The following is a 27,959-nucleotide window of genomic DNA, read 5'->3' on the forward strand; positions in this document are numbered from 1 at the left end:
GCACCGGGTTGAACCCTCTTTTTAATCCTGGTGTGATAGATGAAGCAGGTGGTGGAAACCTTCCTCAGAGGTTTTCTCCATATCAACATGACAGCATCACACAGCTGCTGCAGGTTTGTCGGCTGCATCCATGATGAGAATCTCCCGTTCCACCACATCCCAAAGCTGCTCTACTGGACTGAGATCTGGTGGCTGTGGAGGCCGTTGGAGTCCAGTGAACTCATCGTCATGTTCTAGAAAGCAGGTGGAGATGATCTATTTTACAATTAATCACAGTAAACGCCATGATTAATCAATCCTAAAGATCCTTGTCCAGTGGGATCATGTGTGAACCGTGTGATCCGACCAGGAATCGCTTGCATCGCTTTGTTTTCCTTCCATGGTTTCGTGAGAAAGTACATCAGAGATTTTCCCTCCATACTAACGGATTAAATCCTCCTGGGGGGACGAAAGGTGAGGCAGGTGTGATGGCGATGGACGTCTCAGCCTGTAAAGCCGGACATGAAACAGGAAATCCATCCACAATGTTTCACCTCCTGCAGGAGAACCAATAGCACAAAGCGAAGGGAAACGTTCAGTAACTGGTCAAATGAAGCTGGTGTTTAACTAATGTAACTCTGACATTAAACCTTCTCCTGTTATAATTCTGTCTGGCTCTGGTTGGACTCGCAGCAACGTGAACGGTTCATTTAAACTTTACGGATGATGGATAGTTTCTCTGTTCCAGCATCACGACGATGGATGAGGTCTTTTACTGGTCAGTGTTTGATGGTCTGTAGAAGACAGCGTATTTAATTCCAGATTTATGGTCCAGTTTCTTTATCTCCACTGTTCCAGTATCCCTCCGTTCATCCTTTAAAATCCTGACAAATTTGATCCTTAGGCCACACTATGCCACGCTTGCAAAAACTGCTCCAAAAATTTAAATGAGTCCCTCTTTTAAAATGATTTCACCCTGAAATATACATGTAGGAGCCATAAAATATGTTTGGAGTAATTGTTTTATTTTGGTTGTCATGGTGATTTACAGCGTGGGGTCACGTGGATGCGGTAGGTGATGGGATGAACTGTTAAGAAGGAGTTGTCAGTCAGTCACGGGTGGTTTTGCCAGAGAGAGGAGGGCTGGGTAGCCGTCATTTTTGTTGACCGCTGAACTTATTTGTTAAACTTGTACGCTAACACGCTGAGTCTATATTTACGATCACATGTTAAGTTAGACAAGTTTATTGCTGCATCCTGCAAACATGAAAGACGGTCAATAAAGAAAGCAACGCATCAGGTTAAAGAGCGTTTTCTCTGTGGACATGGACAGCGCATCACACAAATAGACAGAACCCATCCTTTAGCCTCACTAGTGACTGTGGAAGTCACTGCATCTTTAGTCAACAAAAAACAACAAAATAAAGGACTGATACCAAAAATGAAAGAACTCATGAAACAAAATGAAAAGCTTCCAGAAATAAAACAGTACACAGTACAGGGGATTTAAAGGCCTTGTGTGAGAAGGCTTCTTATTTACGCAATGATCTGCTGCCTCTGATACCGGAGGAAGAAATCATAAAACAAAAGGAATGGTTTTCAAGTATCATGATATACAGCAATACATTTCTAAAGGACACAATAAAATGGATAAATGAGAGGGAAAAAACCCAGCTGTTTCACCAAAGCAAGTGGATTTAATTGAAGGAAATGAAATGAAAACAAATATCTCATCAAACGCCGTTATGGAAAAGGAGGACGATATTAAGCCAAGTGACAGTGTTTCAAATGTTGGAAGCCATAACACCTCTTCATCAAGATCTTCAACTTCTTCTGTGCGTTTGATGGCTGAAGCTGAGTTGGCAGCTTTAACAATGAAGCAGAAATTACTGGATGAAAAACATGCACTTGAAGCAGAGGAAGAGCAGCTGCGTAAAAGAAAGGAATTGAACAATAAAATAGCAAAAAAAATGGCAACACTCAACGTTCTCAAAACTCAAAGCACAATAAGCAGGAAAGGATCCTCAAAAGTTTCAGATAGAATGAATTCATACCTAGAAAAGAAACAAACGCTGATGCTAATGAATTTATCCCTCTCCTTCCTGTAAAGGAAAATACCGCAGCTAATGCTGAAATGCAGCTTGGAGCAAAGCAGAAAAGCAAGCATGTAGCTGCAAAGACTAAACTTTCTCCAAGTGATCACCCCCAACAATATTCAACATTTTCTCCAAACCCACCCGATCAATATAGTCAGCGTACATCTCATGCAAATGATTTGGAACCACAAAATGATGTTGTTGTAGTAATGAGAAAACAAAATGAAATAACAGCTCTCTTAATCCAACAGCAATGTCTCTCTGTCCTCCCAAAGAGAGAAATTCCTATTTTTGATGGATTTGGATGGCACTTCAGTATCACTCATTTATTAAGGCATTTGAGAATGGAGCTGAGTGCAACACAACCAATAACTGTGATCGTTTATATTTTTTCAAACAACATACTAAAGGCCATGCAAAGGAATTGGTGAGAAGCTGTCAACACATCAACCCAGATCTCAAAGCTAAATTCCTGTTGAAGGAGCATTACGGTAATAAAACAGAAGGTCGCAGCTGCTTATATGGACAAAGCCCTCTCATGGCCTCTGATAAAAACAGAGGATGTAAAGGCTCTTCAGAACTACAGTCTCTTCCTTAGAGGGTGTTGTAATGCTATGGAGGATGTGCAGTATCTGCATGATTTGGACATGCCCTCCAACATGCTGAACATCATTAAAAAACTCCCATATAAATTCAGAGACCGACGGAGGAGCCACGTCTGTGAACTGCAGGAAAGACACAGACGACGAGCCAAATTTACAGATATTGCTGAATTTATTGAAAAACAAATAAGAATACTGACAGATCCTGTATTTGGTAATATACAAGATTCTCCACCTTCACCACAAACTAAAGGAATGAACAAACCTAAATCCCAAATTAGACCAGGAAATAAAGGGACCACCACTGTGCAACCTGTGGAAAACAAACTTCAGTCTATGAAAAGGGACAACGAAACCAATCAAGTTGGAAGAAGAATGTGTATTTGTTGTGGAGGAGGACACCTGCTGGATGTATGTGCACAGCTGGGAAAAATGGCAAACGAGAAGAAGATAACCTTCTTAAAGGAAAATGGCATCTGTTTTGGCTGTTTGTGTATAGGACACATCAGTAAAGATTGTCGCAAAAGGATTTCCTGTTCCAAGTGTGGCCAGAAACATCCCACCATCCTCCACAAATAATGTGTACCCTTGGAACAAACTGCTAGGAATACACAGCCACATGTGGACAACATGTTGATGTCAAGTGGTCTTACAGGGGCTGGAGACCAGGAATGTAAACTGCCTATTGTGCCAGTCCAAGTAAAGTCAAAGAAAGGAAGCAAAATTATAACAACATATGCTTTCTTGGACCAGGGGAGCACAGCAGTTTTTTGCACTGAAGGGCTGATGCACAAACTACACCTTGTCGGAAAGAATGGATATGTTCTCCTTAGAACCATGGGACAGGAAAGGGTTGTGAGCAGCAATCAAGTTCTAGGACTGGAGGTTGCAGCACTTGAAGGAGATGAATTTCTGGAGCTGCCAAAGGTGTACATACAGGAGTCCATGCCTGTACATACAGGAAATATTACATTAGAAGAGGGTATTAAGAAATGACCACATCTAAAACACATAGACTTGCCTCAAATCAATGCAGGAATAGAACTCCTGATAGGAACTAATATTCCCAAGGCCCTGGAGCCACTAGAAGTGGTGTGCAGTGTTGATGGTGGACCATATGCCGTTAGGACAAGGCTGGGCTGGACAGTCAATGGACCCCTTGCAGGAGACTGTGGAAAGACTGTTAATGAGGAGCAGCCACATGTAACAGTCAACCGAGTTTCTGTTTTAAACCTGGAAGAACTTTGCCAGCAACAGTTCAAAAATGACTTTCCTGAAAACAAATTTGATGAGCAGCCTGGAATGTCAAGAGAGGATCAGAGGATTCTGGAATTGGTCCCAAATTCTGCCAAACACGTGGACGGTCATTTCCAGATTGCATTACCTTCACGGAATGCCCGTGTCATCATGCCAAATAACAAGAAGGTTGTCCAACAACGCTTAAGCCTTCTTAAAAGGAGGTTTCAAAAGGATGCACCATTTTATTCAGAATATAAAATATTCATGAATGAACTTTTGGCTAAAGGTTATGCAGAGAAGGTGCCTGAAGAAGAGCTGGATCGTAGTGATGGTAAAGTTTGGTAAATACCACACCATGGTGTTTACCATCCCACCAAAGGAAAACTCAGGGTTGTGTTTGACTGTGGAGCTAGTTATCAAGGTACCTCTTTGAATGCCCAGCTTCTACAGGGACCTGATCTTACTAGTTCTTTAATAGGAGTGGTTACACGATTCAGGAAGGAGCCTGTTGTAATCATGGGTGATATTGAGTCCATGTTCCATCAAGTTTTGGTCCCGCATGATGACACAGACCTGCTGAGGTTCCTCTGGTGGCCAAAAGGTAATATGGAACAGCCACCATCTGAATATAGGATGCAAGTACATCTGTTTGGGGCAACATCATCACCTAGTTGTGCCAACTTCTCCCTCAGAAAGTGTGCAGAGGACTTTGGACATCTCTACAATGGGGAAACTGTGAACAAATTATTGCACTGTTTTTATGTAGACGATTGTCTTGTGTCAGTAGCTACTAAGGAGGAAGCCATCTCACTGTATCAGGAACTGGTCTCTCTGTGCTCTAAAGGAGGATTCACTTTAACAAAGTGGATGAGCAACAGGCCTGGCGTGCTGAAAGTCATCCCGGACAGTTGCAGAGCAAAAGGCATGGAGGGGTTGAACATGGAGCTGGAGTCACCAGTCATAGAGCGAGTACTGGGTGTGGAGTGGTGCATAAAATCAGATTCCTTTAAGCTCAAGATGGCACTCAAAGACAGACCACTCATCAGAAGTTCCATGTATGATCCCCTAGGAATGCTGAGCCCTGTTGTTTTAACTGCCAAGAAAATCCTAAGAGATTTATGCAGGAGTGAAATTGGATGGGATGACATTGTACCAAAGCCCTTCTCCAAAAGATGGCTAAAATGGCTGCAGCAGCTTCATATGCTGGACAGGCTTGAAGTCAGTAGAGGCCTGAAACCTGCAGGATTTGGAGAAGTCACAAGAGCCCAGTTGCATCATTTCTGTGATGCCAGTGAAGATGGGTATGGAACAGTGACCTATTTGCTGTCTAAAAACACCTGCTCAAAGCTACACTGTGCATTTGTAATGGGAAAGGCTCGTGTTGCTCCTCTCAAATCTCTTTTTTTTTTATTTTTATTTTTTTATTTATTTTTTTTTTAACCTGTCTTGTCCAGCATTGTTGCAAACAGAATGATTGTCTGGCTGCTGTCTGGTGCTGGGCAATTTTACTCTATCAAGCAGGGATTTATACTACATGTATAAAGTCCCTCTTGATGAAAAACTTTATTAAATCAGACTCTTAATGCTGGATTCGACCGGAGGGGACAGAGAGAGAGAAAAGAAAGTAGAGAGAAGAGGGAGGGGAGAGAGAGGGACAGAAAGGGTGTGGGGAGTGCGGGTGGGGACTTGAAACATCATACAGAAGACCATGTAATCCATACTACTTACAACATATATAGCTACGATCATCCTAGCCAGTAGGTCATTACACAACTAGTTGATAATAGTAACAATAATAATAATAAGAGTAAGAGTAATAATAATAATAAGAACAGAAATAATTAAAAAAAGAAAAAAAAATATGATAATAGATATAAGTGAAACTGCTGTATTCAAGAACACGCGCAGAGAAACCTGTGTGGATGTGTTGGAGAACTCGGCCACACGGCGACGCAAAGACTGTGTGGAGACGTTCAGGAAGGAGTGACCATGCAGAGTGATCATGCAGATGCCACCTCACTTGAACAGAGGCCAGAGTCAGGCCAGCGGTCCCGAGACCCAGGCCACCAGCCCCCCCGCAGGCAACAGATCCCGACCGGTCCACAGAGACGACCACTCGCCCGCCCAGGAAGGCAGCAGCAGGAGACCCCAGCAGGAGCCGCCCCGCGGACCCAGGGCACCGGCCCCGGCGGGCCGAGGCCAGCAGTCCCCGACCCCCCCGGGCACCGGCCGCCCGGGACAGACGGGGCAGAGGGCCCGGGCCCAGGAGCGCAGGGAATGTTATTTGTGCTCAGTGACTAAGTGGAATTAAAAGCTGGGAGGCATGCTGCCGCTCGGCGAAGCAACAGGGCCACTATGATGACCCCCCTGCCCCGCCCAGCGCAACAAGCACACCTCCCACAGCCCTACCTGTGTATGTAGTGAAGAGTGGGGGAGGGGAGGGGTCAGGAGATGTAGGTCCAGAGGGGAGTAAGCCTCTCCCCTGGAAGACGACCCGCCAGTGGCTTAGGGCGCCCCCGTCCCCCGCCGGCCCCGAAGGGCGTCACAGGCCCGGAGCAGGCACCCCAACCCAGGCACGCCACGAACCCCCCCAGGGGCCAGCCACCAGCCCAAGGGGCCACTTTCCTCTTTCTGAGTGGGAGGGGGGCGAGGCAAAGGAAGGGAACCCCAGGCCCACGCCCCCAACACCCGGCCAGGGCGCCCCCCAGAGGACACGTCCTAACCCCCTGCAAACGCACACACACTTTTTTTTTTTTACCCCAGCCACTCACACACCCTCTCACACACCTCTATACACCAACACCTCAATACGTGCACATACCTCCACACACACACTTCACACACATACCTATAAACACACACACCGGTGCCCACATACACACACACTCTCATACCCCTCCATACACATACACCACTACACACGCACTCACATACATACCTGCATATACACACAAGCACCTCCATACATACTCACGCCTCCACCCACTCCTTCACTCCTCCACACACACCTCGACCTCCACGTGCACACACTCATATATACACACCTTCACACACACCCACACACACATCCCACATAGACCTCCACACACACACCCGCACACCACTCACACACACATACACGCACACACCTAGACCTTCATACACACCCACACACACATACAGCACACACATCCCTCTACACCCACCCACACACCCGCATACCTACAGACACACACACACACACACACCCACCTATATACAAACACACCCCCACCCAGGTTCCGGCTCCTCTCAAATCTCTAACCATCCCCAGAATGAACTCATTGCCGCAACCATGGCCAGCCGAGTTGATCTGCTCTGCAGGAAGGTGCTGCAAATGGAACTTCTGAACTCTGTGTTTTGGACAGACAGTGTTTCTGTACTCAAATACATCAGGAATGAGACTTCGCGGTTTAAGGTCTTCGTGGCAAACCATGTCTCACAGATTCTAAAGGTTTCATCTTTGGCACAATGGAGATATGTGGACACTGCTAGAAATCCAGCGGATATAGCCTCAAGAGGGGTGAAAGTAGACACCTTCATGAAGGATGCTATTGGGCATCTTGGTATCTTCTACAGTCCATGAGTGAGTGGCCTGCTGACCCAGATGATATCGGTCAACTTTCACCTGATGACCCTGAGGTAGAAACAGTTGCAGCAGAAGATCCTTTGACTTGCCTGATTGAATACTTTTCCTTATGGACACACCTTAAGAAATCGGTTGCATGGGTTTTAAGGATCAAGGATCTGCTCCTGTCCAGTATAAGAAGGAGGAGAATATTACAACTGACCTTTTCACAGTCTGAGGTCAGCAAAGAACAACCGAAATCTTTTGTGGAAGAGGCGCTAAGCAACATCAAGAGGACTGCTGTGTTTAGGAGTATTTCAGTGGAAGAACTGGACAGGGCTGAGGTTGCCATCATCACGTTCTGTCAAAGAAAGAGATTTCCTGAGGAACTAGCCAGCCTGGAGAAAGGACAGCTCATTATGAAATCCAGTCATCTTCGCAAGCTCTGCCCACAGTTGCAAGATGAAATCCTGAGAATTGGTGGTAGGCTCAGCAGATCATCAATGCCTGTTTAGACAGAACATCCTATAATACTGGCAAAGGACCAGCATATCTCAGAACTTTTGCTTGGACATGTACATCAAGAGGTGGGACATGCTGGTCGTAACCACATGCTGTCTAAGCTGAGGGAAAGGTACTGGATGGTCAGGGTCAGTACAGCTATAAGGAAGGTGCTGTCCAAATGTGTTGTATGTCAACGTCTAAGTGCTCTGCCAGTGAACCAACAGATGGCAGACTTGCCCAATGATAGAATTGTCCCAGATGAGCCTCCATTTACTCGGGCGGGGGTTGACTACTTTGGACCTTTTGAAGTGAAGAGTAGGAGGAGCCTCGTGAAGAGGTATTAGCTAATTATTATTAGTAGCAAAAAGTAAATACTACTAAAAACTTAGTTTTTAATAAGATCTGTGGCATGCTGTCTTATCATACAGACCTCTGCAGAGTAGGGATGGGAATCAAAACCCGGTTCCACTCAGGAACTGGTTCTAAATTTTCCAAAGCACTGGAATCAGACTTATCAATTATTGCACCATGCTTTTTCTGTGCACATCGGGCCATGCGCAATACAGAGAGCAGAGGGGAACTTTTGTTTTAATCTACGAAGTCTAGAAGTGGCTGCGGTACAAAGCTGGAAAATAAACTTCGGCACCGGCAGCAGGTTTGATCCGCTCTGGCTGCGACTTGTTTTAGCTTCATAGTAAACAGTGTAGACTGGCATTACATTATAAATATCAGTGCCTTCTTTCCACGTGCACAACAGCAGCGTGCGTGTGGTTGATACGTGCGTGTGGTTGATGTGTGCGTGTGGTTAATGCGTGCGTGTGGTTGGTGGTTGATGTGTGTGTGGTTAATGCGTGCGTGTGGTTGATGCGTGTTTGTGGTTGATGCGTGCGTGTGGTTGGTGGTTGATGTGTGTGTGGTTAATGCGTGCGTGTGGTTGATGCGTGTTTGTGGTTGATGCGTGCGTGTGGTTGGTGGTTGATGTGTGTGTGGTTAATGCGTGCGTGTGGTTGGTGGTTGATGTGTGTGTGGTTAATGCGTGCGTGTGGTTGATGCGTGTTTGTGGTTAATGCGTGCGTGTGGTTGGTGGTTGATGTGTGTGTGGTTAATGCGTGCGTGTGGTTGATGCGTGTTTGTGGTTAATGCGTGCGTATGGTTGATGCGTGCGTGTGGTTGATGCGTGCATGTGGTTGATGCGTGTGTGTGGTTGGTGGTTGATGCGTGCGTGTGGTTGATGCGTGCATGTGGTTGATGCGTGTGTGTGGTTGGTGGTTGATGCGTGCGTGTGGTTGATGCGTGTGTGTGGTTGATGCGTGCGTGTCTTCTTTGCATCCTGAAAAAGTCTGTGATGATGGGCTGCCATTCATGCCAATCACTGGGCGGTAACGCAAACATTTCCGGCGGATTCTTCTTTGTTGGCATTCGGCAGCTTCGTCTTCCGGTTGGTGGACCGCGTATTGAAATTAGAAATTGAAATTTAAAAATCTGAACTATTCCAGGAGATTTGGAAAGTAAGTCCCGGTTCCAATTGGTGCTCGATGCCCAACCCAAGGGAGCTGTCACTCAAACCCAAGAAACCAGGCATCCACACATAAAGCGATGGCCGTCTTGACACTGAGAGGTGCCAGCGTGCCAGCGTTCATGTCCCGGGATGCCAGCGGTTGCACGAGTGCCAAAGGTTGCCGAGCCCTGCTTTACAGAATAAATCCACATGGTCTGATCCAGAATGACGGGATTCTAAAAGTAGAGCAGCGGTGAAAATGACCACCAGTAGACAAATTAGTAAGAAACGATCAGATTTCCTCTCTTCATAGTAAACATTAAAACTTGTTTTATTATTGATTCACACAGTTTCAGGAAAAGTCAGGGACCAGAGCCTTTACGATTTTATTTGACAAAGTTATTGAAAATGCAAATTTGAAAAGAGTCAAAATGACAGTCCTGCTCGTTGTTGTGTAAAAAGCTTCCAGACGTCGGGGTTTATTTTACTGCGATCATCTGCAGTGATGCATTTTTTACCCTTTTCAGAGCAGATCGATAGTTTTGGCATCCAGATCAATTTGAAGATGTTATTGATCTGATTAATTTTCTTTACATTGTTTGTGTGGAGTTGACAAAGACCCTAAACTCAGAATTTACTCTTCAGATATTAAATACACCATTTCTGACAACATAAATCTGTGTTGTAGATTCTTGTTTCTTCTTAAAATAAATTGGGTCAGGAACGGATAAGGGAATCGATAAAGAACCATAATGATAGCCAGAATCGATAATGGCACTGATATTAATAAAATCTAATCAGTTTCCATCCTTACTGCAGTAATCTGGGCCAACGGATAGCTAATATCTTTCATTTTATCCATGAACAGCAGAATAAAAAACAGTCACAGAAGTATCAGAACAGTACAATAAAAATAATAATATCAATAATAATAATAATATAAAGTGTGTAGTTTTTACAGCAGCAGGTTGTGGATGTAAGGCTGCTGAAATTATTGTTCTTGTAGCTGATAATTCATTGGAAACAACAAACATTATTTGCTTTAATCTTCTTCATTTAACGGACACGTGGTGTCTCATCTTGTAATAACAAATATATTACAGGCATGATTAGTGTTGGCTGCCTTGTTCTTATTATGCAGTGAGGAAGAAAATCTAATTACGGCAACTGCGTGACAAAAAGGGAAAACTCTAATGAGCATTATTATGGCACATCTCATATAATGTAAATGAAACTCATTTAGCCGCCTGTCTCAGTTATAAGCAGCAAAGAAAAGATAATGAGAAAATAACATCATGTGAAGCATATTCGCAGACAGAAGCATGCTCTGCTGCAAGAATGAACTAATTAATGTCTTTGTAATATGCAGATGATATGCAGGCTTTCTCACGGCAGGTCATTGAGGCGCTTGAACGCATCAGTAGGAAAAAAAGGATGAAGGAAATATATGTGTGATCATGAAGTATTGGGTTTTATAATTAAGAGACAAGCGCCGGTGTCAGGCACGGAGGCGTGGGTGCTTCAGTAGCCAGCAGAGTTCATATGTGTGGTAAAAACGGATCAGATACACTCCACTGAGCAGCTTTCATGTGAAATGTGTTTAATAAACAGGAAATCTTTATAAATTCATTTAATTGACAGATTAGCAGTTAATTAAATGGACAGCTGTATGTTTTATTTATTTATTTTTCCCTGTACGCAAACTGTCAACCTTGAGTGGGAACACTCTGGAGACGGGGAAACTGGCAGCACAGCTGGTGAGATGGTGACTTTAAGCCGCATTCATCTCGTGCATTTAACCGTTCACATCAGACCTGCAGACCGTCATAAACACAGAGGCCTGCAGTACCATAGACGTGTTCCTGGATGAAGCCATACAGTCCATAAACATGTTCAGAAGTACAATATCTTCATATGTACATCTTCAAATTATATAGCAGTGGCACTTACTGGTACATTAGTTGTGACAAGGTATGTAGTAATAATTGTAATTACTGTAATTACTAATTACTCCGTTTGGAAACAAGCAGAGCTCAGAGGAGGTGAGCTAATGTTCGGTCCATGTTCGTGCTGCTGTGGAGCGAGCCATCGGCCTCCTCAGAAACCGGTGGGGGTGTTTGGATGCATCGGGGGCAGACTGCTGTACCATCCCAAGAATAATCATGGCGTGTGGTGTCCTGCACAATGTCGCACTGAGGAATACCATCTCTCTTCTTTGTACAGTATTCCTTCCTTCTTACAAAGACTAAATGTTTTCCAGACTTTAAATTACATGCTACGAGGGCATGTTTTGGTTGTGTTGTCGTCCATTTCCTGTGTTTTATGTTACTTTGAAAAATACTTTTCAATGACCAAAACAAAAATACAGCTGTGCAAAATGCAAAACAAAAGATGCTTTTAACTCAAAACAAGCCATCTCGAAATAAACAATATTTCCTCCTTCTATAGTGCGTCTGATAAAGTCTCGATATATTTGAAAATCTTGATATATTGCCCAGCCCTAATGAAGCCAAGCCATGAAGACCACGCTGGACCCACCCAGCACTGCCGACTCCAGAAGCACAGCAGCGGTCACTACTCTGCTGTCAGACATCTGCTCTGCACGTGAACACAGCACGCAGAGGCTATGGCATTTATTTAGTTCCACAAACCAACCGCACCCATGTTAAACACCAAGCGTGATACGAGCGAGTGAATTAGTGAATGAACACATCATGCAGAGGCATTTCTGCACTGTGAGGGAATAATAATAACAGTATTTGCAAGCAGAGAATCACCCTCGTGAGATGTGGACCAGTTCTGTCCCTGCTCAGCTGAACGGTCCTCGCTCGCTCAGCTGCTGGAGGTTTGAGCCTCCGGAGGCTGACGTGTCTGATCCTCTGACTGGTCAGTTTCCAGCCGACAACACAGCTAATGTGAGAAAGAATTTCACTAAAGGAGGGGTATGCAACCTTCACACAGCCATTTTTCCCTCAACTCAGCTAAATAAAACTCCTTTAGAGCTCCAAATGTTAGAGCTTTAAAAAGACACCTTATAATTTTTGAGAAATATTTAACATAGGAAATTTACTTACAGACTAAAAATACACACTTTCTTCTATGCAATGTAGACATTTGTGGAAAATTATGTAAAAAAAAAAAAAAAACTGTCTCCAACCTAATGACAAAAAAAATAGATGAAAAAAATATTACTGGTAGGTTTTAGTGTCATTATGTTGTGGAAATCCAACACAATTATTCCATGAAAAAATATGTGAAATTGTTAAAACACCAGCATTTGTTATTATATCCATATTTAAAAACTTTAGTTAGTTCTTTAGCATTTTTAGCTGTGTATTAAGAGCCACTGTGGAAGGTCCAGAGAGCCACCTTCTGCTCTGGAGCCGCAGGTTGAACACCTCTAAAGTGTCAACACATGTAAATAAACAACACTTAGATTTACCAGATGTGTAAACAGCAATTCCACTGAATTCATGGGAACCTAGACCACATTAGACCAGTTCCTGAAAGTAGAAAAACTACATCTTCAAATCTGGACTGAATGTTTGACAGGTAGGAGCAGCCCAAGGTGAGGTGGACAGCAGCGGGACACAGGTGAGGTGGAGGATGCAGGTGGAGGAGGAGGGGAGGCGAGTGGCACAGAGGACAATGATAAAATGCCAACAGCCACAATGCAAACTGGTGCACTGACACATTTAACTACAGCTGTACATGATGGCGAATCATAATTTGTTGTTGTTTATGGCGCCTGTTGTTTGATTTGTCTGCGTTAATAATTGAAGAAAAAAAAGAAAACATTGGCATCAGTTACAGGAAGAGTAATATTCAGAGTTGGACTATGATATGGCTGATCTGTGTTAATATTAAAACATCAGTTGTATGTGTTATTGGTGTGACTTTTTCCATTTCATATAAATACATGAAGATGTCCGTTATAATCGTGTCATACTACACCTCCGTCAAAGGAGCTTAACACTACAAATGTAAGAAATAGAAGAAATGGCAAAGTGATCAGCTTCACTGGGCCTAAAGGACACATCCACACCAGGACAGGAGATCCACCTTTCTTCAGTTTGGTTTGCTTCTACTCTGAACTTTGCTGAAGTGAACCAAACCACCATAACCATGTCACAGAGTTATAACAACTGCTCACACGGGGGCGATATTCCCCAAAACAACCAAGAAAATGAAGAAGAAAATCCAGCTCATTGATTGGCCAGGATGGAAAACATCTCGCTCACCACCAGTAAACATTGAATCCCTGCAGTCTGGTTCCTGGTTTTACTTCGATATTTAAATCCAGTCTGGTTCCTGGTTTTACTTCGATATTTAAATCCAGTCTGGTTCCTGGTTTTACTTCGATATTTAAATCCAGTCTGGTTCCTGGTTTTACTTCGATATTTAAATCCAGTCTGGTTCCTGGTTTTACTTCGATATTTAAATCCGATCCGGTTTTCACCAAATCTGTCCTGTGTGAGCAGCAGGAGGGGCAGCCAGATATCCACCATGCTGATTTACTCCACATCCTGTCCTTGCTTCGCTGGATGCAGCGCTTGTTTCCACACTGGAAGAGAACCCAACCAGGAGACCCCTGCTTTTCCCCCGAACCAAAGTCCACTTCTTTGGTCCACACCAATGAACAGTCCCACTGCTCCAAATGAGCCAGACTATGTGTGCAAGTGGACCAGGGCTGGTTTAACCGGACCAAACGGCACCAGCGTGAATGCATGTAGTGGGAAAACCTACAACAAAATCTTCCTCGTGTTCCAGAAGGATCATAACCATGATACAAACAGGCTCATTTTTAGTTTCTAACAGGTTTTCAAGGTGGGAGAAAAGTCTGAGAGGAGGAAATGAACATTAACCCGTCTGACGCCATATTTCTCTGGAAACCATTTCCTTTAAGAAGAGATTTGCTTCACTGTCCAGAAAAGTGGTTTGGATTTGAAACTGGCCAATAACTCAGGTTTAAGTTTACAGTCAGAAAAGATGAAAAGGTAAATTTAATGTTTTTATTAAAACAGCACGCGGATAACTTACTGGTTAATTCTCAGAACGGGCATTTGAAGTAAGTCCTCGAGCTTCTGGTTGTTGAACTCTGGTCGAGCTTCTTGTAGTTTCTTGAATCGTCTGAAGGCCTTGTTTTTCTTCATCTGGATCTAAAAGAAAAAGAAATGAAAAAGGAAAATAAGACATAATGTGATGCATACTAACACAGTTCATGGGCCAGCTTTGCACCACGTGACACCATTGAAGAAACTGTTTGTATTTCCAGAGGAAGTAACGTTAGGTAACGATGAAGTAATGACAGGTAAATTTATTTATACAACATACAGCACCGCTCAGCACCCAGGCCGGTGCAGAGAAGCTGCAGACACAGCGTCACACGCTTGTAACCCTTAAGTCCAGTCTTTCATTCTCACTTCTAACCTAAAAAAATGTAGGAACTTTGAACTAGTTCAAAACTTAACTGGTGAATGACTGAATGGATTTGTTGTGTTGCTGGTTTTTGAGGGCACCCATCGGCTTAATTTGCTCCATGACTCTTTGGAGATACCCAAACTGCCACCACACAACCGACGTTGTGACCCCATCTTTGGAGGATAACTCCGATGTCATGTCTGGCATCTATTCTGCTGCCCTCTCTCTGCTTCCCTAGCTTCAACTTCTCCAGCAACTTAAGGACGTGGAGCAGGAAATGGTCGACTCTCATTGGCTGTTGTCGTGCACATTTTTGCCATGTTTGATCGAGTAAATAGGCTCACAGCTGATCACTGAGACAGACCAGAAATTTATTGCGATCATTAAGCACGATCATATGATCGTCCAGCCCTAAATCAGGTAAAACCATTTTAGACCATGTCATTGAAAACGGCAAAGAAAAGGTGAGAAAAAGGATTTATTCTACTTTCTCAGAGGAAGATACGAGAAGTCATATGACCGAGCTCTCCTCTGATGGCATCCGCTCCTGTTTTCAACCCCTCATTTCTTTTTCAGAACCAGTTTAAAGTGCTTTCAGTAAAAGAAACCTCTTTCATTTCATTCAGCCTGCAAACTGCTTCTGCTCATGCTGTACAGAAACACGTTATCGTGTTTCATTCTGACTTAAAGCGACAAGCATGAACAGAGTGAGAGTCAGAAGCGTGTTGATATATAAACGTTTTCTACCTCAAGCACTTTCTTGGCGTCATAGATGTTGTCCACATACGTGTTGTAAAAGTGCAGGTGTGAACAGAACTGGTCCAGTCCTTTCCCAAAGTAGCCGTTCTCCAAATGGACCAGTAGAGATCTGAAAAAAAACCCAGAATAAAAACAATGAAACAAATACATAAACTGAGGTTTAGACTTAAGAAAAATATACAAGATGGAGGTGTACAAAGTTAATGTCTACAATGTTTTAGCTTTGTTTTTACATAACTAGAAGATGCCTCATGTCAACCGAAAGCCTCAGACTGAAGTTAATAAGGAAGCTGGAGCAGCGGTGGCTGTACAGTGGACCTTTTCTAATCTAAAGGTCAGGGATTCCTTCACATAATGGAGTGTCCTTAGGACAAACACTGAACCCCACATTGGTCTCCATATACTCCTCAATGTGTGATTATACAGAAAAAAGATCTGCATGAAGCTCAAATATAGATGTCAGCTGCACACGTATCCAACACCATCAGATTGCTAAAGTATTATATCCTGTCTGAAAATAACTGAACTCATGGAACTTACAAGACATTTCTCTTCCCAACTCATGTACAGGACAACAACACATTCCCTGATGCCATTCTGTTCATGTGGAAAAAGGAACATTTCCACCCTCTGTTCACTCCATCAGCTCCACCTGCTCAACGTCCTGTTATCGCAAATATTTAACCAGCCAGTCACATGATAGCAGCGCAATACATCTAGTGAAGCAGACGTGGTGAAGACGACTTCCTGAAGTTCAAACTGAGCATCAGAATGAGGACGAAACGGGAAAATACAAGTTACAGGGCTGGATTCATGACTACAGTGGACGTCCCACATTAATTTGCTGCCAGACGTCTCCCAGGCCATGGCTTACAGAAGAAAACAAGCTGCAGGTTTAGACACATGAAAACGTGGCTGAAAACCACCTCATTAAAAGTGTGTGTCTGGGACCAGTGTTTGTTTGGGGGAATGCCCATTTCAACAGTTTCACATTGTAGTTTTTTATGTTTTCTAAAAATTTTTAAATTTGTTGATGGTTTTAGGAGCATGGATGTTTCCAGTAACACTGCCACTTTACTCGCCTTGCACTTTTCACTGATGCTACACAGCTTTGACTGCAGCGTGCACACAATCGTTTGATTTGAAATCAAGGTAAAATATCACACCAAATCAAATCATCATACTAAATTGAGTCAACTACAAAATAATCTTCACTTAATAAAAACAAAGCTGTGGTTTTCACATGTAGCCCACACTCCATCTGAGGTAAAAAGCTCTAAAATTAAGCTTCACAACAATGCTTGGAGACATATTTGTCAACGGAAAAGACACAACCACAACCTTGCCAGGCAGAACCACGGTCTGGCCCACACCTGGAGCGACAAACTCAGGCGTACGGTGCCATTTAACATGGTTTACTTGGAGCGCATTAAGCTGATGTAAGCTTGCTTCCTCGTCTCTGCTACATCTTTGGCATCCAGTTGGCTGCAGGCCTTGGTAAATGCAGGGTTTTTTAGTGTGATGCCCATAAAGGCCTTGTTTTCATTAATATCACATATCTGCTAGCACCCCATCTCCAGGCGAGTTTCTGAAGACAACTGCTTCCTTTCTGTCACTAGCTACGTTTACATGGAGCACTTTTAATCCGATCAAACATCCAATCAGTGTCAGTTAACATGTCAGCCTGATTCTTTCAGATTGGACTTGATCGGGAAGAATCTTCGATCCGACCGAGAAGGGTGCTTTAAGCCTTTTAACAATCGAATCAGCAGGAAAAGAAGAGACTCGGTCCGATTGTTTTGTGGTGTTGTTTCTGCGCATGCTTGAACCACGTGGGGGTCACATGACGTGATGAGTTTTAGAGAAGAGTTGAACAATGAAGGCAGTGAAACAAAACGGGGATGTGCGGATACGTTTTTTATAGAAACTGAGCAAGTTAAGGTTTATTGTGCATTCTGGCATTCAAAAATAAAAAAAACTAACAATCAAAAAAAAAAAAAAAAACAGACTTCCTACCATCTAGTAGGCACTGCGCATGTCCAAAGCACTAATCGGATAAATCTGTCCCTTATTTAAACTCAACTGATTGGATCACTTCATCCAGCGCCCATGTAAACCTGTCAGCTGGAATCTCGGATCAGATCGATTTCGATCAGATAGATGAAATATTTGTCCATGTAAACGTAGCTACTGACGACAGTTACTGATGTTTAACCACAGGTTCTTTTCTAAGGGTGCTTGTATTCTCTTCGCCCTCCAGATTAGCTGTTTAAATCTCTGTGTGTGACTTCTATATGGCCCAGGTGTCATGAAGTCAGCATCACACTCAAGCATTTCATAGGCAGGTTTGCCTGAAAACACAAAGAAAATTGATAGCAGGAGGAGGTGGAATAAATCAATTCATATTCATCTCTTTGTTTGTGTGGTGAAAAACTACCACAGCAACTACACTAACGTTGGCGACTACTTCTGCAAGCACGGGTAAGATTATCGACAACAGAATTAAATTAGTGTCTGCTTCCCTCCAAATCCCCTCCTGGGATTTTCTTGTCGAAGGTGATTTTTAGTCGTCTTACAGCCGAATCCATGCCATGCACTGCTAACAAGGATAGTATCGTGTTACGTTGACCTTGGCTATGACTTTCACAACACAGCAACTTCTCGCCTCATTGTTTTTTAATCCAAAAGCTGAATGAAGAAGTAATGTAAGAAACTGTAATACAACGAAGAAAAAAACTATTTTGTGCCGCCTTTAATGCTTAGTGCCACCTACATCTCACATGCATAAGAACAAAGAAGGGGCAGCTCCATGTTTTAAAATGTGGTGTTTAAAGCAACAAGTCAAGAAGAAAGAACCTACTGGATGTCCACCATTCTGTTTCCAGGTCGCGTTCTTCTTCGTTAGAAGTGAAAGGAAGGCATCGCACCACTCTGAGGGTTAGATGTCAGCTACGTCTAACATCTACCACTGCCAGGTAAGGGTATGGTTGGCTGGGGAAATACCACAGAGATCAGGGTTTACTGAGCCAAACTGTCTGGTCCTGAGTGGACTCCTTGGTGGAAACGGAGCCTCAATACCAACGTGGCCTGGTTTAACCAGCACAGACTACCTGAGTATTGTTGCTGACCATGTCCATCCCTTTATGACCACAGTGGAGCATCTTCTGATGCTACTTCCAGCAGGATAATGCACCATGTCACAAAGCTCAGATCATCTCCACCTGCTTTCTAGAACATGACGATGAGTTCACTGGACTCCAACGGCCTCCACAGCCACCAGATCTCAGTCCAGTAGAGCAGCTTTGGGATGTGGTGGAACGGGAGATTCTCATCATGGATGCAGCCGACAAACCTGCAGCAACTGTGTGATGCTGTCATGTCAATATGGAGAAAACCTCTGAGGAAGGTTTTTATGGCGTTACATCGCTGCCAAATACCTTGATGAGCGTACCAAATACCCTGGTGAGCGTATTTATCAATTCAGCAGCGCATTTCTTAATCGAGAGAGCGCATTGCACTGATCGCTGGAGTTTTTAATTACTCGCGGGGCCGCGAACGCAGCACATCGAGCGTAAAACACGCCCCCCCACACTCACCAGTACGCTCTCGTCGGAAAACTCTGCTCGCTCTCTCTGTTCAGAGGGCGTATTTGTCAGTCGGGGGCGGTAACCTTCTGATTAATCTGATTGGCCAGGATTTTCAGTTCCAATTCGGTGACAGCACGGGACGTCAGTGTTCCTGCCTGCTGCTCCTGAATAAAGATATATTTTTAAATGGCTAGTAATGAGTGATGGCTAAACTAGCTACAGAACGTAAATGTAGAGCAGCTGTAACATGAGCTAATATCAATGAGTGTTACCAAATAAGTCAACAAGTATGTGTGAAAGAGTAATACAAGAATAAAGAGGGAAGATAAAAGAGTGATAGTGAATAGAGATGCACAGGGAATCTGTGAAATATAAGTTAATTAGGAATCAAATTTAGGTGATTATTACTCAGTTATTGGTGGAACATGGAAAGCAAAAGGGACAAAGTAGTTTTCTTAAATATTTAAACATTTTAAATAAAATTTAATGGAGAAAAGCCAGTAAGCTCTGGATAATTACCTAACAAGTCATCTGCTCTGTGATTTTCTGTTATATGTATTAGAGAATTCATGAAAAGCATTACAAACTGTTTCCCTGCTACTGCACATTAAAATCCCCAGTACATGAAAAAACTGTTCCCCTTAAAATACAACACAGGACCCCGAAATGTCATCTCCGGGCTAAATATAACCAGCGATATGAGAACAAGGTGATAATACGTTTCCACTAACCAAAGTCATATTACACATCAAATTCCATGAATCAATGAATCAATGAATAACAATGAACTTGATCAGTACACTGAAATAAATAATATAAGACCGTGACCACACTTTTTTTTTACTAAAACAAGAAGGCTGTGAGGACATGGTGTAAAAGCACAATAGCAAATATAACATACAAAGGCAAAATACATTTAAACTAAATTGTATCACATTTAACAGACGCAAATATGTTATTGCAGGACATCGACAGAATGTACAAGCATTTTCGTGACTTATAAGACTGATATTGCATTGATTTACCTCTGGAAACTAAAGGAATGTATTGGTGATGATCGCAGTCTGATCTGGTGTTTGGAACTATTGAATGTCTACAGTAACATTTTTTGTATACAGGAGTGAAAGTGTCACCACTCTTAGTATATCGAGGCAGAGCCGTCCATACTGCTGGGACATTATATACTACCACACGGCTTTAATAATTAGATGAAAGTAAGCCGTAACAAAATAATCATTTAACCTTACAGAAGTGGTTATCAGTAAGAAATATGGAGGCTAATGAGGACCATCATGTCTGATCTTTAATAAATGCTTGCTTGTTGGTTGAAATGAATATTTCCCTCCAGAAATGTATGAAATTATTGTGTTTACACTTATTTAATCTGTTGTCAAACATGACTTGATCATCACTTAAATTAACATTAACATAATAATGCATTCTTTGACAAACATATGTGCAGTATTAATATGTTTATTTAGTTTTAACCCTCAGTAATCCGCTCGCTTTTACCTCTCTGTACTATATTTGTTTTCTAAACTGTCATTTAGAATCTTCCTGGTGCTCCAATAGGATTTTCCGCTTACTTTCAGGTTAAACTGTCGTGTTTGTGAATGTTTCCGTACCTTTGGGGCAAAAAAGCTGCACCAAGCTATTAAAAAAAAAAAAAAATGAATACAGCCAAGTCCCGTGCTGTCACCGAATTGGAACTGAAAATCCTGGCCAATCAGATTAATCAGAAGGTTACCGCCCCCGACTGACAAATACGCCCTCTGAACAGAGAGAGCGAGCAGAGTTTTCCGACAAGAGCGTACTGGTGAGTGTGGGGGGGCGTGTTTTACGCTCGATGTGCTGCGTTCGCGGCCCCGCGAGTAATTAAAAACTCCAGCGATCAGTGCAATGAGCTCGCTCGATTAAGAAATGCGCTGCTGAATTGATAAATATGCTCACCAGGGTATTTGGCAGCGATGTAACGCCACAGGTTTTCACCACCTGCTTCATCTATCACACCAGGAAATAAAGCAGGTCTGGAGGAGAAAGGGGATCAAATTTGATACTGGAAGGTGGATCTCATAAAGTGGAGAGAGTTTATTATAATCTATAAATCCTTAGAACATTCCTTTATTCAACCCTAAAATCAAATGTTTGTAATGTAATACATCCAAAAATATGTCAAGGATGTGAAACAAACTCAACATGAAATAATGAGTCAAGTCAGCATCGGCACTCCTAGCTGAGCATTTAGCTTCTAGTCAAACTACACTCAGCTTTGAGTTAGTGCACCTTTCTGTGTGAGAAGGCTCAAAGCAGGATCACACATAAGCGGCATTTTCCGCAAACATGTTTAGTAGAAAATGTGGAAGCCGAGCAAAGTTCAGAGAACTGCTTCCCTACTAATAGGTCGCTCAGCAGTCGAGGTTCGGCGGCGTTATTTGAAGGTCAATCCTTGTGGGTGATGTGTTTAACGGGTCCCTCGCGGTGAATCTACCTTCAGGGCACCGAGTGCAACTTTGTAGCGAGACCATGGAAGAAAACAGCTGCATCAAGGCAGAGGAAAGCAGTCGTTCAGCCTGTCAAACACACTTCTGCTGCATGGACTCAATTCGTTGAGGGTGTTGACACTTACGAAGCAGCTCGTTATCTAAACTTAGAGGAAGCACCCCCCCACACACTCACACACACACTTTTACTCTCTAATGATGTTCCCAGAGACTTCTTAAGGCATGTTCTGTTTGTACATCCTGTAAGATGGAGCACTTTGCCATTGAAGTTGATTTAAATAGATTTTAATGAAGTTGCATGCCAAGGTAGACTCTACATAATCAGGAGATGCAGAAGCAGCCGAGAGGGTTCTAACGAGGGCAAAGGGCGGGAAAAACTACGTTTCCGTTTTTTCTCCTCTCGATGCCGTAGGCTATTTTGATAAATATAAAATTTAGAATTACATTTTTTATACTTTCTTCACAGCAATTAAAATGTCTGGCCATCAGCGGGAGGATGGAGATGACATTAGTATTCCATGTGTGTCAAGTTATTCCATGTTAATTCTGAGCAGATGTAGAACCAAAACATCCAGGCTGAAGAGCGCCACTTAGAAAAGGCTGAAATAAGAAATATTAGTAGTTAAAACACTCAATAATTCCACTCGATGCCATAAAGAAGCATTTTCCTTCTTATAATGAACAATGTGATGTGATTCATGCTGTGATGACACATCATCCTACATTCGCCTGTTCTCCGTCAACTCCAGTGGAATAAAAAAAAACTGATTACATTCATAAACCCCTCAATACATGACTAAACATATAAATACACAGGCCTCATATCCACTGCATCTAAACAGTTCTCGACTCTGAAGGTAAGAAAATAAACCTAAAAATATTACATGAGTGTACATAACTCCCTGCTGCAGTTCATGTATGAATGTATTTTAACCAAAAACACCAATTTAGCACAAACTCCAAGCAATGTAGAACTGCCTGTAGCAGCTGGAGCTTTTAATCCCAGTATAAACCAGTCTGTAGCAGCTGGAGCTTTTAATCCCAGTATAAACCAGTCTGTAGCAGCTGGAGCTTTTAATCCCAGTATAAACCAGTCTGTAGCAGCTGGAGCTTTTAATCCCAGTATAAACCAGTCTGTAGAAGCTGGAGCTTTTAATCCCAGTATAAACCAGTCTGTAACATCTGGAGCTTTTAATCCCAGTATAAACCAGTCTGTAACAGCTGGAGCTTTTAATCCCAGTATAAACCAGTCTGTAACAGCTGGAGCTTTTAATCCTAGTATAAAGAAGTCTGTAACAGCTGGAGCTTTTAATCCCAGTATAAACCAGTCTGTAACAGCTGGAGCTTTTAATCCCAGTATAAAGAAGTCTGTAGCAGCTGGAGCTTTTAATCCCAGTATAAACCAGTCTGTAGAAGCTGGAGCTTTTAATCCCAGTATAAACCAGTCTGTAACAGCTGGAGCTTTTAATCCTAGTATAAAGAAGTCTGTAACAGCTGGAGCTTTTAATCCCAGTATAAACCAGTCTGTAACAGCTGGAGCTTTTAATCCCAGTATAAAGAAGTCTGTAACAGCTGGAGCTTTTAATCCCAGTATAAACCAGTCTGTAACAGCTGGAGCTTTTAATCCCAGTATAAACCAGTCTGTAGCAGCTGGAGCTTTTAATCCCAGTATAAACCAGTCTGTAGCAGCTGGAGCTTTTAATCCCAGTATAAACCAGTCTGTAACAGCTGGAGCTTTTAATCCCAGTATAAACCAATCTGTAACAGCTGGAGCTGTTAATCCCAGTATAAACCAGTCTGTATCAGCTGGAGCTTTTAATCCCAGTATAAACCAGTCTGTAGCAGCTGGAGCTTTCAATCCCAGTATAAACCAGTCTGTAGCAGCTGGAGCTTTTAATCCCAGTATAAACCAGTCTGTATCAGCTGGAGCTTTCAAACCCAGTATAAACCAGTCTGTAACAGCTGGAGCTTTTAATCCCAGTATAAACCAGTCTGTAGCAGCTGGAGCTTTTAATCCCAGTATAAACCAGTCTGTAGCAGCTGGAGCTTTTAATCCCAGTATAAACCAGTCTGTAACAGCTGGAGCTTTTAATCCCAGTATAAACCAATCTGTAACAGCTGGAGCTGTTAATCCCAGTATAAACCAGTCTGTATCAGCTGGAGCTTTTAATCCCAGTATAAACCAGTCTGTAGCAGCTGGAGCTTTCAATCCCAGTATAAACCAGTCTGTATCAGCTGGAGCTTTCAAACCCAGTATAAACCAGTCTGTAACAGCTGGAGCTTTTAATCCCAGTATAAACCAGTCTGTAGCAGCTGGAGCTTTTAATCCCAGTCAGCATGCAGACATGATGCTTCCAGGACAGCCTCAGTTCTATCGTCGGACTTGCGGCCGCTTGTTTTGGACACTCGGGTAAAGAGAGGGGCGGGGCTGTCAACTGATCACCACCTGGTGGTGAGTTGGCTCAGACGGTGGGGGAGGATGCCGGTCAGGCCTGGCAGTCCCAAGCATGTTGTGAGGGTCTGCTGGGAACGTTTGGCGGAGTCCCCTGTCAGAAAGAGTTTTAACTCCCATCTCCAGCAAAGCTTGTCCCGGGTGAGGCAGGGGGCCATTGAGTCCTAGTGAACTGTGCTCCTGCCTCTATTGTTGAGTCGGCCAACCAGAGCTGTGGCCGTAAGGTTTTTGGTGCCTGTCATGGTGGTTACCTCCGAACTTGTTGGTGGACACGGGGAGTAAGGGATGCCGTCAAGCTGTAGAAGGAGTCCTGTCAGGCCTTTTTGGCCTGAGGGACTCCAGAGGCAGCTGATGGGCAACGGCGAGCTAAGCAGGACACGGATTTGGCGGTCGCTAAGGCAAACGCTTGGGCATGGGAGGAGTTTGGAAAGGCCATGGAAAATGACTTACGGACAGCTCGAGACGATTCTGGTCCACCATCCGGCGGCTCAGGAGTGGAAAGCAGTGCTCCATCAACACTGTGTACAGTGGGGATGGGGGGCTGCTGACCTCGACTCGGGACATTGTGGGTCGATGGAGGGAATACTTCGAAGACCTCCTCAATCCCACCAACATGTCTCCCGTTGAGGAAGCAGTCTGGGACCTTGGCGTGGGCTCCCCTATCTCTGGGGCTGATGTCACAGAGGTGGTTAAAAATCTCCTCTGTGGTGGATGAGGTCCAACCGGTGTACCTTAAGGATCTGGATGCTGTAGGGCTGTCTTGGCTGACACGCCTGTGCAGCGTGGACATTGGGGACAATTCCCCTGGACTGGCAGACTGTGTTACGGCCCCTGACTTGTCAGCTTGAGGCCATTGCTGGAACAGCTGTGTCCTATTGCCTCGGGAAGATTGGCAGCAGGAGCTGCTCCTCGACTCCGCACTCCAACGCCGGGATTGGTCGCCCGATGGTCCAGAATCTCCTGAAGGTGCTGCTCGACAGGGACGCCTCGCCCATAAAAGCCCTGCATCACCGTCGTTCGAGGCAGCTGTGTACCGTGGGCACACAGTTCACCGGCTTTGGGATCTCTTTGCGCACTACACCCTGTGTGGGTTTGTTGATGGCTGAGTAAAATTGTAAGAGCTTTCTGTGACAGCATTTTGGTTTAGAGAAAAGACACACTTGTTCTGTTTTGTTAAATCTTGTTTATAAGTGATTTGGATCTGGTAATACCATCATTCAACACCCAAAAGCCCGCTCTGGTCCGAAGTTGTTTGCCGGAGGAAGAGGGCCTCAGACTGTGGCAACCTTGTCCTGTCAGACCGCTTTAACGCCCTATCAGTATCTGTGTCCAACGGGGGTTTAACCACCATGTCGTCCAGCTGTGATCCGGAGGGTGCCCGAGGTGGGGACTTGTGCTGAGCGGCAAGCGACCAGCTACTGCTTCTGTCCACGCTCACACCAAAGGGGAGTCCTGGCGCTCCCAGAGGTCGTCCTCAGCAAAACGTCGGCAGCTCCTCAGAGATGCGGTAAGTAAACACTCTGGCGCACGGCATCGCTCTGCCCGGGAGCGTTCATCTGCGCGGGCTACAAGCACGTCTTCCCCTGCGCATGCTGAGGGGATCTCCACCAGGAGGACAGCCGGCTCCTCTTCCGTGGCGCCTACAGCAAGAACCTCTGCACCTGCCTCTGCTGCATCCCCTGCAGCGGGAATATCCACTGCGACGACCGCCTGCCCCTCTCCCCCGGTGCCTGCAGCAGGAACCTCCACCCCAGAGACCGCGTCCTCCTTTTCTGCCGTTGCTGCGGGGGCTTCCAGAACGTCGCCTTCGGTTGCTGACCGGAATGTGTCAGCTGTCAAAACCGGGTCAAATGGCCAAAGCCCAGACGTTTTCATCGTGGGATCATCTATGGTCAGGCATATTCGAGTCAACAGGTGCCGCACATTCTGTTATCCAGGTGCACTCCTTAAGGACACTACTGACTCCACCCACATGCTCTCCCATCACCACCCTTCTGTTTCCACATTTATTGTCCATACTGGTACAAACAACATGAAACTACAGCAGTCAGAGACCCTTAAAAACACTTCATCCACCTTATCCACAGCATTAAACATTTAAACAAACAATGCAAAATTTCCGGACCACTGCTCTCCCCCGGTTTTGGAGATGTCACATTCAGTCGCCTCCAGCAGCTCCATATCTGGCTTAAAGGTTTCTGCAACTCCATCAACATTCCATATGCCGACAACTTCTCATCCTTCTACACTAGATCATACCTCTTTAAATCAGATGGCATTCATCCAAATCAAACAGGATCACAACTCTTTTCCATGAATATTGAACTCACACTCCGGTCCTGCAAATTATTCTCTGATTGACATCACAGCCAGAATATATCCCCAGTCCAACCTGACCTTATTCACCATCATATACCAGTACTCGTCACCAATAGGAATTACAAACACCCTCAGTCACAAATCTCTATCATTCGATGTCTCCGTCCCATTCCCATAGCCCCTACAATTTCCAGATCTGTTACTCAACAAAAGAACTCACTTATGACTTTTAACATGGCACTTCTAAATATCCGCTCTCTTTTAAACAAATTTTTTTATAATTAATGATCTTCTTTCAGATAATAAAATTGACTCTCTTTTTAACTGAAACCTGGCTTGATGCTGATGCTCCAGCTATCCTCACTGAGGCTTCTCCCCCAAATTTTATTTTTTATTCTCAGTCAGGGGAGGCAGAAGAGGGGGGGGTGTTTACTGCATCATTGCTCGAGGATTAATTTTAGCGAAAGTATTGTTGTTTGAAAATTACTCGTCATTTGAATATTATGTGTTTGTTTTTAGCAACCGGCCTATTTTATCTGTGACTGTTTATAGGCCACCCAAGCCTCCCTCCTGCTTTATACAAGAATTTTATGACTTTTTAACTGTAACACACTCAAAATACAGTAAAATTTTAATAATTGGTGATTTTAATCTAAACATTGACAACAGATCTAAATCTTGCAGAGGAGTTTTTAAATATTTTAAATTGTCTATATTTCAAACAACATGTCACACAGCCTACTCACAACAGGGGACACACCGTGGACCTGGTCATAACCTATGGCCTGTCCACTGGTGTGCCCTCTGTTGTTGACCTGGCTGTGTCAGACCACTACTGCGTGTTTTTAACATCACCACTTTTAGCCAACAGGAGGCCTCAGTGAGAACTGTGAGGAAACGATATATTAGTGGCTGCAAATTTTATTGAAATTTTAAACCAAACTCCTGCTCAGATTTTACCTGCATCATGTGATTTTATTGTGGATCATTTTAACAGCAAACTTAAGTCAGCTATTGATGCTGTAGCTGCTCTCAAAACTAAAATAATAAAATCCAAACCCACACGACCATGGGGGAATGAGCAAATTAAAGAACTCAAAAGACATTGCAGGAGAGCAGAGAGGAAATGGAGTTAAACTAAATTAATAGGGATGCACGATATATCGGCATTAATATCGGTAACGGCCGATGTTAGTAATTTTTTAACATATCGGTACCGGTCCGATAAGCAAAACTGGGCCGATATTAACAGCCGATATTTATTTTCGTATAATTGCTGTTTGTGTATGTGTGTCAGAAGGTTTGGCCATGCAGCCATGTTTGGACATGTGACAGCGATGCAGCACTACATTGTAATTGAAGCAAGAAGCAATTTTAGCTGTGTGGTAATTTTTCACGGTGTAAAAAGAAGGTACT

General features: G+C 43.7%; 1 protein-coding gene across 4 annotated transcripts in view; it reads right to left on the reverse strand.

Annotated features, from left to right (window-relative positions):
• arhgef39 (Rho guanine nucleotide exchange factor (GEF) 39) overlaps nucleotides 1-27,959 on the reverse strand; it is a 76,534-nt gene that overhangs the window by 33,338 nt on the left and 15,237 nt on the right. For all 4 annotated transcript variants that reach the window (XM_041976884.1, XM_041976883.1, XM_041976882.1 and 1 more), the window contains exons 4-5: nucleotides 15,673-15,793; nucleotides 14,545-14,663 (exon numbers count right to left, since the gene is read on the reverse strand). In XM_041976884.1, the coding sequence (XP_041832818.1) occupies nucleotides 14,545-14,663; nucleotides 15,673-15,793 (240 nt within the window). The remainder of the gene's footprint in view (nucleotides 1-14,544; nucleotides 14,664-15,672; nucleotides 15,794-27,959) is intronic.

This window comes from Melanotaenia boesemani, chromosome 23 (assembly GCF_017639745.1).
Source record: "Melanotaenia boesemani isolate fMelBoe1 chromosome 23, fMelBoe1.pri, whole genome shotgun sequence".
Taxonomy (NCBI): Eukaryota; Metazoa; Chordata; class Actinopteri; order Atheriniformes; family Melanotaeniidae; genus Melanotaenia; species Melanotaenia boesemani.